Below are 13,476 nucleotides of genomic sequence, written 5' to 3'. Positions count from 1 at the left end.
GTATTTTTAAAAAGTATTTTGAAGAATAAAAAAATAAAATATTATTTTAAAGAATAGAAAAATAAAAATAACTTTTAAGTATTTCAAGATTATTGTTCTGGAGAACAGGGAGAATGAAAAAATATCTATTTTACTATTTTTTATTTTCAAAACATGTTTTACAAAACATTAATTCTTAAAATAATAAAATAAAAATAATTTTAAACAGCCCCTAAAATTTCAAGTGAAGACATCTAGAATTAGGGTTCAAAGAAAGGGAAATACATAGAAGGGGAAAAACCTAAAGTAAAAGAAAATTTGTGGAAAAGAGAAGATACTGGAATCAATTATATTCCCTCTGTTTAAAAATGTAAGGTATTTTTAATCGAATCTCACTCTAATAAAGTAGTTACGTACTTTTCAACTAACCCTATATTTTCATATTTATCCTTATTAAACACCCTACAATAAATATAAAGTCATTATTAATAGGGGTACTTTTGAAAAAAAAGCAATGATTACATCTCAAAAACTAAAAATACTTTATATTTTTGAATATCAAACTCCTCAAAAAATGTCTTACATTTTTAAATGAAAAGAGTATAATATAACTAATTAACCATGATTTTCTATGATTGAAATCCAAAAATGCAGCTACGAGAAAAATTATTAAACTTACGAGTTGAAATAAACTTGTGATAAAAATGTAAACTTAAATTATAAATTTGAATTGTAAACTTATAAAAGTTTATCTCTATTAATAAAAATTTATCAAAAAATTATTATTAAATAAGTAAAATATAAAATATGACTGTAATTTAATTTAAATATATTAAAATATAAGTCATTAAAATTAAATCCATCTACGTTAATAAAATGTCATATAAGACATAGATATTTTAAAATAGGGAAATTTATTTTTGATATTTTTTGTTTTAAGTTTTTTATTAAGTCTTATAACTTTTATGAATTAAATTTTTCGTAGTACATAATTAACTTACTTAACTTGAAAAAGAAAAAATTTGATGAACTTAACAAGTCTAATCAAACTTGCATCTAGTTTAAATTTATGAATAATTGACATGATTTTATGAATTAAAAATATAAAAACGATAAATTTAGAGATAAACTAGTAAGTTTAATCAAGTTTGTATTTAATTTAAGTTTATAAGTGAATTGACATGATTTTATAAATTATAAATGTAAAAATGTTAACCTCGAAGAATCAATTATAGAGTTTGATAACTTTCTCTGTGAATAACTAACAAAATAAGTTTTTAAATAAATGTTTCAATTTATTTAAATAAAATCTTACATGACATTATTTTATAATAGAATATATATTTAATTTCTTACATTTTATTTTCCTACTATCACTAATGCCATAATTAATTTATATTTAATATCATTTTAATATCGTATTTTTATTAAACAGATTATAAATAAATGATGTGGCGTTGCTGAGCTTCTCAAAAATATCTCCTCTTTGTTGTTCACAACTAATGCAAATCTTCTCATATGATTGGTTTTTAATTGTACATTCTATAAAAATTTATTTAAAAAATGTAAGTATTTATTGAATTTGACATAAATACATTTTTTAAATGAAATATCAAAATTTGATATTCCGCGCTACCCTCTGCCCACTTCATCCAACTTCACCCTCTTCTTCCAACTTCTTGCATTGCTTTTTCATATTTTAAAATGAAAAAAAAATGAGATTTGAACATTTTAAAATGAAAATAAATTACTTTCGAGGATATTTAAAAGCTTTTAATGACACTTAAAGATCAAATATTTTATAAATTTTTGAAAAATAAAATCCTTTATTTTTTCACATTAAAGATAGTTTGAATTTTTTTAGATTTAATTTAAGAATGATAAAATGAAGGTTGATTTTTCAATAATAATCCTTAAAAAGGATAACATAGGGAAAATACTAATGATGGACACTAAAAAAAAAAAAATCAAATATAGGTTGGAAATATTTGGAGATTTAGTGGGAAAACATCAAAGATAGGTTAGCTTTTTTTTCAGGAACAATCGTTATAAAGAATGGGTATTGAAAAAATGAAGATATGTTATAGATTATCAGAAATTTTGTTGGAAGGGGGGAAAATCAAAGTTTTGTTGAAACTAAATATTAAAATTAAAATTTTTAGAAATTTACTAGTAAACTACTACTGCCCAATTCAGTTTCATCATCCTCACTTTTCTTTCTCTTTTTAACTTTTTTTTATTGCTTTTTCACATTTTTAAAATTAAAGTTTATTTTTTTCATGCAAAATGAAAAATTATAACATATTATTATTTATAATCATAAAGCTAAACAACAAAGAGAAATCCTCTCGAAAGTCGAAACCCACTTTGACTGACAAAGCAATGGAGATAAATAAAAAAAATATAAATGCCAATAATAGTAGAGAATAATAAAATTATTCTGAGGCCAATATAATATTGGTTTTCTATATTGAAACTGAAAAGACGCTTGATTGCTACGCTGCAAACAAGGCATGAGAACGAAATGAACTCCATAAATTAAAATAAGATGGAATCAAATTGTCATTTCTTATCATAATTCAATAAATATAATAAAATTAAATATTAATATTATATGTATGAAACTTGTCACACTCATTATAAATTTTATAAATTAAATTATCTTTTCTTTCTCATAAATATAATTGACTTATTTTTCTTCACATTTTGATTATTTTATTTTTTTATTTCTCTATTTCATTTTATTACGTTATTTAATTTTTTTGGGTAATTTTTATTACCTTCTTTTAGCAAGCAAATTAAGCCCTAGGATATCAATTTCGTCCATTCAAGCCCCTTCATCTTCTCCTTCCCCTCTCGATTCACCAAAAGGCACTTAAATAATATAAATATTTATTTTTCTGAGTTGGCATAAATTGAATTTATTTTAGAGGACGAATTAATTTATATATATATATATATATATATAACATTATTAGCAATTGAGACTGCCTGTCCTACACTCACCTTCACCTTCAGTGGCCTGGCGTGAATTTTAATAATAGATATGAGAAAAAAGAAAAAGAAGCTCTCAATTGCATGTGAGGAACCCTTGAAACAAGGGAAAGCAAATAAACTTTCATTATTATAATAATAAATCATTCATGTCATAAGATATTATTGTTGATTTCATAAGGTAATAAATTACAAATAAGAATTAATAATAAATTTTATTAAAAAATAAATAATATTTTTATTTTAATAACAAATTATTTTATATTAGTTTTTATTTATGATTGATATTTGTGAGAAGGACTGAATGTAATTCTCTTTAAAATTAATTATGAATTTAAAATCATGTTTTAAAAAAATACAAACACTCATTATACATATCAAAATTAATTATAAATTAAAAATTATGATTTTTTTAAAAATATCCAAACACCAATACATGTCAAAATTAATTATAAATCAAAAACCATGTTTATCTCATAAGTTTCTATTACTTGCTTTTCAATTCATTTTTTTAATTATACATTTCTACAAATTTATTCAAAAATCATATAAATTATTTTACAAATCATTTTTTTGTTCATAATTGATTTTGATATAATAAGATGTGTTTGGATATATTTTCATAAAATCATAGTTTTAGCTTTTAAAATTGATTGTTTTGGTTTTCCAAACATGCACTAAAAACTAGTTTCTTAATAAAAATATATTACATTTATGTACGTAAATTTATAAATTATAAATATAATATAATTTCTACTTTCTCACTGCTTGGTCAAAAACGCGATGTTTTTGACATTTTCCCATCCGGCGTCGTGAGAAGCCCCACCTCCTCCTACTTGGTTCTTACAGGAATTCGTTTCTTTTCTTTTCTTTTTTCTTTTTATGAGTTACTCTCTATGAATTTAGTAATAATTTAGCATTAACTTCAAATTTTTCATGAAGGGCTTTTCCGTTAGACACCGAATCACCAACTGCCAGCACCACCACCATGACGACTCTCCTCTCCTGAAATCACTGAAACTTCACCGTCTTTCGAATCCCTAAACATTTAATTTTCATGACCCATTCATAGTCTCTTCTTCTTCTTCTTTTTCGCTCTCTTTTTCTCTGCTCCTGATGCTATGAGTCTTCGCCAACGTCACCCTCCGGCTTCCACTCAAAGCCGGCCCCGTCAGCTGCCGGAAGATGAAGTTTACAACATCATCCCGGTGCACAATCTCCTCGCCGATCACCCTTCTCTCCGGTTCCCGGAGGTACGCGCCGCAGCGGCTGCTATTCGTGCCGTTGGTAACCTCCGGAAGCCCCCTTTCACTCAATGGCTGCCTAACATGGACCTCCTCGACTGGCTCGCCCTTTTCTTTGGCTTTCAGAAGGAAAATGTTCGGAACCAGCGGGAACACCTAGTGCTTCACCTTGCAAATGCCCAGATGCGCTTGACCCCTCCTCCTGATAACATCGACATTTTGGATGGTACTGTTCTGCGAAGATTCCGGAAGAAGCTCTTGAAGAACTACAGCAATTGGTGCTCTTATTTGGGAAAGAAATCTAACATTTGGATTTCCGATCGCCGAGGGGCCTCCTCTGACCAGCGACGAGAGCTGCTTTATGTTTCCCTCTATCTCCTGATCTGGGGTGAGGCTGCTAATCTTCGATTTGTCCCGGAATGCCTCTGCTATATTTTCCATCACATGGCCATGGAGCTGAACAAGATCTTGGAAGATTATATAGATGAGAATACTGGCCAGCCCGTGATCCCCTCAATTACCGGGGAGAATGGGTTCCTGAACGGTGTGGTTAAACCCATTTATGAAACGATGAAGGCTGAGGTAGATAATAGCAAGAATGGAACGGCTCCTCACAGTGCTTGGAGAAATTATGATGATATAAACGAATATTTTTGGAGTAAACGGTGTTTTGAGAAGCTGAAGTGGCCTATCAATGTTGGAAGCAACTTCTTTGTGACATCCAGTAGGGCAAAGCATGTGGGTAAGACAGGTTTTGTGGAGCAGAGGTCGTTTTGGAATTTATTCCGGAGTTTCGATAGGCTTTGGGTGATGCTGATACTGTTTCTCCAAGCGGCCATTATTGTTGCTTGGGAGCAGAAAGAATATCCTTGGCAAGCATTGGAGGATAGGACTGTACAGGTTCGAGTTTTAACAATTTTCTTCACTTGGAGTGGTTTGAGGTTTCTGCAGTCTTTGCTTGATGCAGGGATGCATTATAAGCTGGTTTCAAGGGAGACCATGGGCCTTGGAGTGAGAATGGTTCTCAAATGTGTCGTTGCTGCTGTCTGGATTGTTGTCTTTGGTGTATTTTATGGGAGGATATGGTCACAAAGACATCAAGATAGGAGGTGGTCAGCTGAAGCAAATAGGCGGGTGGTGAATTTTCTTGAGGTTGCACTTGCTTTTATCATTCCAGAGCTCCTTGCTCTAGCCCTCTTCATAATTCCTTGGGTTAGAAATTTTATTGAGAAAACAAATTGGAGAATCTTTTACATCCTATCCTGGTGGTTTCAGAGTAGATCTTTTGTTGGTCGTGGCTTGAGAGAAGGTCTTGTAGATAACATTAAATACACCTTGTTCTGGATTGTGGTGCTTGCCACTAAGTTTTGTTTCAGTTACTTCCTCCAGATTAAACCCATGATTGCTCCATCTAAGGCAGTGTTGGGTCTTAAGAATGTTGAGTATGAATGGCATGAGTTTCTTCGCAACAGCAACAGACTTGCTGTTGGACTTCTGTGGCTTCCTGTTGTTTTGGTCTATTTGATGGATATTCAGATTTGGTATTCGATATATTCATCTTTAGTTGGGGCAGCTGTGGGATTGTTTTCACACTTGGGTGAGATTCGAAATATGCAACATCTGCGATTGAGATTTCAATTTTTTGCTAGTGCAATCCAGTTTAATCTTATGCCAGAGGAACAGCTGTTAAATGCAAGAGGGACACTGAAGAACAGGCTTAAGGATGCTATCCATAGGTTGAAGCTCAGGTATGGGTTTGGCCAGCCCTACAGGAAGCTTGAGTCTAACCAGGTTGAGGCCACCAAATTTGCGTTGATATGGAATGAGATAATTTCATCTTTCAGGGAGGAGGATATCATCTCTGACCGAGAGGTTGAGCTGCTGGAGCTCCCACCAAACTCTTGGAATGTCAGGGTGATTCGCTGGCCATGTCTTCTTCTCTGCAATGAGTTGCTGCTGGCACTTAGTCAGGCCAAAGAATTAGTTGATAGTCCTGATAGGTGGCTTTGGAAGAAGATATGCAAGAATGAGTATAGGCGCTGTGCTGTCATTGAAGTATATGATTGTATCAAGCACTTGATCCTTGAGATTATCAAACCTATTAGTGAAGAGCATTCTATTGTGACAGTCTTGTTTCAAGAAATTGATCACTCACTTGCAATTGAGCGATTCACTAAAACATTTAAAACAACTGCGCTGCCCCAGATGCACAGCAAGCTGATTATACTTGTTGAGTTATTGAACAAGCCCCAGATAGACTCTATCAAGTTGGTAAATACCCTACAGGCCCTTTATGAGATTGCTATGCGAGATTTTTTTAAGGACAAAAGGAGTGCTGGCCAGCTAAGTGAGGATGGCTTGGCTCCATGCAATCCGGCTTCCTCAGGGGGTTTACTCTTTGCTAATGCTATTCGGCTGCCGGACACCAATGATGAGAACTTCTATCGGCAGGTTCGACGCTTACACACAATTCTTACCTCCAGGGATTCAATGCAAAACATTCCTGTAAATCTTGAAGCCAGGCGGCGGATTGCATTCTTCAGTAACTCACTTTTTATGAATATGCCCCATGCTCCTCAAGTTGAGAAAATGATGGCTTTCAGTGTTTTGACCCCTTACTACAGTGAAGACGTTTTATTTAGCAAAGAACAACTAAGAACTGAGAATGAAGATGGGATTTCAATCCTATACTATTTGCAGACTATATTTGATGATGAGTGGAAGAATTTTATGGAAAGGATGCGGCGGGAGGGGATGATGAAAGACAGTGATATATGGACCGACAAACTTAGAGATTTGAGGCTTTGGGCATCTTACAGAGGTCAAACACTGTCTCGGACTGTCAGAGGAATGATGTATTATTATCGGGCCCTTAAGATGTTGGCTTTTCTTGATTCTGCATCAGAAATGGACATTCGAGAAGGCTCACGTGAGCTGGGTTCAATGAGGGGAGACAGTTTGGATGGTATTAACTCTGAAAGGTTTCCTTCCTCTAGGAGTCTAAGTAGGGCCAGCAGTTCTGTTAGTTTGTTATTCAAAGGCCATGAAAATGGGACTGCTTTGATGAAATTCACGTATGTGGTTGCTTGCCAGATATATGGGACTCAAAAACAGAAAAAGGACCCCCATGCTGATGAAATACTGTATCTAATGAAAAATAATGAAGCTCTTCGAGTTGCCTATGTGGATGAGGTTACCACTGGAAGGGATGCAAAGGATTATTACTCTGTTCTTGTCAAATATGACCAACAATTGGATAAGGAGGTTGAAATATATCGTATAAAGCTGCCAGGTCCCTTGAAACTTGGAGAAGGAAAGCCAGAAAATCAAAATCATGCCATCATCTTCAGCCGGGGTGATGCTGTTCAGACTATTGACATGAACCAGGACAACTACTTTGAAGAGGCGCTTAAAATGCGGAATCTCTTAGAAGAATACAAGCATTATTATGGGATTCGGAAACCTACTATTTTAGGAGTTAGAGAACACATTTTTACTGGTTCTGTTTCCTCTCTTGCTTGGTTCATGTCAGCTCAGGAAACAAGTTTTGTAACCTTAGGGCAGAGGGTTTTGGCAAATCCTTTGAAAGTCCGAATGCATTATGGTCATCCAGATGTGTTTGACAGGTTTTGGTTCTTAACTCGAGGTGGCATCAGTAAAGCTTCCAGAGTGATCAACATAAGTGAAGACATTTTTGCTGGGTTTAATTGCACTCTCCGTGGAGGTAATGTCACACACCATGAATACATTCAGGTTGGAAAGGGAAGGGATGTTGGGTTGAATCAAATATCTATGTTTGAAGCCAAGGTTGCCAGTGGAAATGGGGAGCAAGTTTTAAGCAGAGATGTCTACAGGTTGGGTCATAGGCTTGATTTCTTCCGTATGCTCTCGTTCTTCTACACTACTGTGGGATTTTTTTTCAACACAATGATGATTGTTCTGACTGTGTACGCATTTTTATGGGGACGACTCTATCTTGCTCTTAGTGGTGTTGAAGCTTCTATGGAGAGTAACAGCAATAACAATAAAGCACTTGGTACCATTTTAAATCAGCAATTCATCATCCAGCTTGGTATTTTCACTGCCCTTCCCATGATTGTGGAGAATTCCCTGGAGCATGGGTTCCTTCAAGCTATCTGGGATTTCCTGACAATGCAGCTCCAGCTTTCATCAGTTTTCTACACATTCTCTATGGGTACTCGTAGCCATTTCTTTGGCCGGACAATCCTTCATGGTGGGGCAAAGTATCGGGCAACTGGTCGTGGATTTGTTGTAGAGCACAAGAGTTTTGCAGAAAACTATAGGCTATATGCTCGCAGCCATTTTGTGAAAGCAATTGAATTGGGGCTGATTCTTATAATTTATGCATCACACAGCCCTGTAGCAACTGACACTTTTGTTTATATAGCCCTGACCATCACTAGTTGGTTTCTAGTTGTATCATGGATTATGGCGCCATTTGTGTTCAATCCTTCAGGCTTTGATTGGTTAAAGACTGTTTATGATTTTGATGATTTTATGAGCTGGATTTGGTACCAGGGAAGTGTGTTTGCTAAAGCCGAACAGAGCTGGGAAAGATGGTGGTGTGAAGAGCAAGATCATTTAAGGGTAACTGGCCTTTGGGGAAAGTTATTGGAGATAATTTTGGACCTTCGGTTCTTCTTTTTCCAGTTTGGAATTGTTTATCAGCTAGGTATTGCTGCTGGAAGTACCAGTATTGCTGTATACTTGTTATCTTGGATCTATGTGTTTGTTGTCTTTGGGTTTTTTGTGGCAGTATCATATGCACGGAACAAATATGCAGCAAAAGAGCATATCTACTATCGGCTGGTTCAGTTCCTTGTCATTATCCTTGTGATACTTGTGATAAGTTTCTTGCTGGAATTTACTGAATTCAAGTTTGTGGATATTTTTACAAGCATGTTGGCGTTCATTCCCACAGGCTGGGGCCTTATATTGATTGCCCAGGTATTCCAGCCATTTCTGCAGTCATCCGTCATTTGGAATGGGGTTGTTTCTGTGGCTCGTCTATATGATATATTATTTGGAGTCATTGTTATGGCTCCTGTAGCATTGCTGTCATGGTTGCCAGGGTTTCAGTCTATGCAGACCAGAGTTCTTTTCAATGAAGCATTCAGCAGGGGCCTCCGGATATTCCAGATTATTACAGGAAAAAAGTCAGCAAGCTAACTTTTGACTTGAGGTAATGTTTTTTCATGCATTCTAGTGTAGATTTTTGTATAATTTATCGTAATTTTGGTGTGGCTTCTCTTGTTATTGGATCTTTTGTTAATAGAAAAGTTTGACCAGACAGATAAACCTTCTTCCTTTTAAGCCAGAACTATGTTCATTTCCTCGTGCAACTGATGGTCTAGATTCTGAATATGAGCGAACAGTTTATATTCTTTGTGTAAATGGTTAAGTGGGCAACACATACTATCACCACGTGTTAAGTATAGTGCTGGAACGATATGAGGTAGTTCTGTAGTTTTCTACAGCTCATTTTACCTTTAAATCCGTCATCAGTGAGCATTAATGTGATGCCAACCTACTAGTTCCTTTCTGACTGGTGAAAGCTTTTGTCATTTTCATCATTACTTTCATGCTTATTATAAGCTGGTGTATTCTTAGCCCACTTTGCATAGATATTTGAGTTGTTTTGAAAATAGGAGCATGAGTAGCTTAAAAATATCAGATCCTAACACCTCAATTCAATGGGAACATAACACCTTTTGAACTTCTACCAACCTTAAGAACGATATATCGATGAACCGGGGAGTGGGGATCATTGTATGTTTTCTGAATATAGCCCCATGTATAGTTAACTCATAAAACATAAATACATGTATCTGAATTAGTAATATTTTAGGCCTTCATCTGTATCAGATAGACATTTTCTTGCTAGAAAGTGTTTTTTTTTTGGGACGAGTTTGTATGAGTAATATTGAATATAAGACCCTTTTGTGCAATTTGCTTTGGTCCTTCATGTATGAACCCATCCATGTTGTCTCCTTCATTAAATACTGTTTTCACCAAAATATCCCTAATTAATGCTCAATTTTTTTTCGTAAAAAGATATTACTAGTTAAAACATCCCATTAAATGCTGGGATAAACGTGGAAGAGTGGTACAGATATTTTTCACATTAATAAACAATTTTCTTAATCATGGTGAATTAGTTAAAAAGAGTCCTATATTTAGGTCGGAGTGAGTAATAATATCCTATTATATACTCAGGAGCATTATGGTTTTATGCCTGTGTTGTCAAGCAAAGTCACTGGTGTGAAGTTGGCCCCCTGGTACCTTGTCACTAATGGAGAACCTCTTGATTCTATTCAAATATGTGTTATTGTGGGGTCCCTGATTCTCTCTTTTTTCTTTGGTACACCAAATGAAATTCAACACCCAAGTAAACAGAAGAAAACAACTGAAGAGAACCCTAGTTGCCTCTCATAAATATAATCCCTACACACTGTCATTGATAACTTTAACAGCAAGACTGCTTTTTAAATAATAAACACTCATATCATAACTAAGTATACTTCAGTTTAACTGAGATGGCCATGTTTTTTTTCTTTGGGTATGACTATATAGAGTCTTCTATTGTTGCCTTTTCCATTTCATTTAGACAAGGAGCTCTAATCCTTTGAACCTTTTCGCTGTTCTTGCATTTAATTTCTGTCCTCTTTGGCGCCCTTAGCTTATTTGTTAGTGTATCTGCAGGAAGTTCCGTCCCCCTTTTTAGGAGTTTTTAGGTGTTAAGTTACCAAGGCATAAAAATCATGGAATCTAAGATTCACATGTTTAGCATGGCAATTTTTGGTAGAGAAAAATGGCGTCGTAACGTCATTTAGGGGACAAGGCTGCTTCTTGTTGTTTAGTTTGGCAATTGAATGCTGTGACCAAAGTATTTTTTTAAGTCGATAAATTTCATGGAATGATGTAATCTTAAGTATTTTTTTGGATGGCAATAAGCATCTTGGTTACTGTACTAAAGAGGCTTTTATTAGATGCCTCTCCAAATATGTGTTCAGAACTTGCTTCTTTTGAACCTAAGGTTAGCATGTTGTTTGCAGGTTTGGATTTGGGATGAGACGAAGCTGTAGAAGACAAAGAACAGAAGGCATTGAGTTTATAGACTTTCTTCTTTAGACGTTCATTCATTTTATATTGGTGTTAGTTGCTGTGATTTTTTTTTTTTTTGGTGGCCAGAAATTAGTAGTTGTGATTATATTTTTGTTAATTAATATTCATTGAGAGGAGAATGCCTCTTCTTCCCCTCTTTCTTTGCTGTGGCTTTATTTGTTTTTGTAATTAGTCAATAGTCAACTCTGATTGCGATTTAACATCCCTAACAACTGGAAACCAGAGGAAGAGCCTTTTATCTTGTCCACTGGCTTGGATTTGGAGTATTTGCAATTTTGCATTGACTAAAGTTTTGGTAGAATAATGGCTTTTTATATTTGATATGTTTTTTTGGGGGTGCATTTTCATATTTCACTCTAATCTTTTACACACGGCCTGAATGAAATGGTTTAACGGGAATGGTGGTTTTAGAGATAGTTTTCTTGGGGCTTCTAAATTTCTAATGTTTAGTAAAAAAAAAAAAAAAAAAATTCCAATGGGACTTCATCTAAATAATTTCCCTTTGGAATATTTTGTCAAATTTCCATATAAAATGAGAGATATTGCAATATTGAAATGGTGTGTGTGTGTATTTTTTTTTAATGATTTTTCAAAGAAAAATACCATAAAGTTGTGTAATTTTGATATTTTTCTTTGAAAAATTGTTTTAAAAAAAAAAACACACAAGTACAAGAGTGTGTCGTTTTTTGAGTTGCAAGATGTCAAAATGCTCCAGTTTTTTGGGTAAACAAATACTTAACATTGTATATGGAAGTTAATGATCAAAAGAAGAAAGAAAAACAAAATTTGAAAGATGATGCATTACAAAGAACATTAGTGTATGTAAGGGGCTCTGAGCCCTCAATTATCATATCAATAATTATCATATCAATAATGAGTAATTTATTTTCCCGTCTTAACTAGTTAAATCTCTATTTATTTATTTTTTACCAACTAACTAGTTAAATTTATATGCTTATTTATCTCTTTCTCTTAAGCTGACTTCTTAATTTCGTTTCCTTATCAAACAGTCCCCGAATCAAACATGGATGCATGATATACAATTATACCTAGTTTTTATGATGTTTGACTCAATTCACCTTGTTTTTTAAATTAAAAAAAAGATAAAATTAATCATTTAATTTTTATATTTTTAATTCAATAATTGTAATTCAGCTTTTAACATAATATAACTCAATGAATTCAGTTATAATTTGATTCTTGAATTTTAACTCAATGCAACTTAATTTTTGTAATTTTGAGTTATTTAAAACATTAATATTTGAGCTATAATAATAACAATAATTTTATTTTTTTTATAATTTTATTCTTAAAAATGCAAGGGCCAACATTTTATATAGATAAAATCATTTCAAAGTTTAATTTTTTTTTTCTTGGATCTCATCCATTTGTCTTGTTCTACACTACCCATTTCGGGTTTTGGTTTTATTTTAGTTTTCAATTCAAATTCTAACTTTGAATGGTCTAATTCGAGTCAACCTTTGAAGTGGTTTGATGCTCTAAGGCATCTTGTTTTTTTTCACCAAGTGATGGTTAAACTAGTTTGGGATTTTAAACGTTGGTTAAAATATTTTTTTTAATAAATGTGTCTATTTTTTTGCTAAAAAAGTCTAATTTTTATTACTTAACAAGACACCAACATGAGACTCATTGAAAATAACATCCAAAATTAATATTATTGACTGATATACATTAATATCATATAGGTCCCAGGGAATTTGCAAAAAATTATCATATTTTGTAGGACCATATTATTATTTGCATTTTTTAAAGAAATTTGTTTTGTCATTTTTCCTAAATAAATCCTTTATGGCCTTATCTGAAACTAATACATGAGTTGCGTGGAGGTGGATCCCTACTCCACCCCAAAGTTTTGATATAGCTTAGCTTGATGGACTATTTCATCTAGGTTATATGAATAGGTATGAATAATAAGCTTATTTTGTGACTGTTATTTAGTTTGTTATTTGTATTTCTGACTTCAACTAATTAACTTAAAATGTTAGTGGATTTGTTATTGTGAAGGATCTGTCAGTTGACATTTGTGTGTGGAAAGAACAAAATTGAAATGCCTTAAAATTGAAAGTAATATTTAATATTATGAAAAATCTTA

At 33.3% G+C, this 13,476-nt stretch overlaps 1 protein-coding gene and 1 non-coding gene across 2 annotated transcripts; both read left to right on the top strand.

The window, feature by feature from the left end:
• The first annotated feature begins 3,936 nt into the window (after positions 1-3,936).
• LOC129311732 (callose synthase 12-like) lies at positions 3,937-11,629 on the top strand. Its single transcript, XM_054954162.1, has 2 exons — positions 3,937-9,420; positions 11,294-11,629. The coding sequence occupies exon 1, from the start codon at positions 4,095-4,097 to the stop codon at positions 9,405-9,407; it is 5,313 nt and encodes a 1,770-aa protein (XP_054810137.1). The 5' UTR covers positions 3,937-4,094; the 3' UTR covers positions 9,408-9,420; positions 11,294-11,629.
• On the top strand, positions 7,057-7,137 carry LOC129297002 (small nucleolar RNA J33). Its single transcript, XR_008590086.1, has one exon. It is a non-coding gene; the product is annotated as a small nucleolar RNA J33 (small nucleolar RNA).
• Positions 11,630-13,476: the final 1,847 nt, after the last annotated feature.

This window comes from Prosopis cineraria, unplaced genomic scaffold (genome assembly GCF_029017545.1).
Source record: "Prosopis cineraria cultivar Desert tree isolate PC_DT_omini unplaced genomic scaffold, ASM2901754v1 PC1, whole genome shotgun sequence".
Taxonomy (NCBI): domain Eukaryota; kingdom Viridiplantae; phylum Streptophyta; class Magnoliopsida; order Fabales; family Fabaceae; genus Prosopis; species Prosopis cineraria.
The sequence above is the reverse complement of the archived record's forward strand: the minus strand, read 5'-3'. Positions and strand labels throughout refer to the sequence as shown.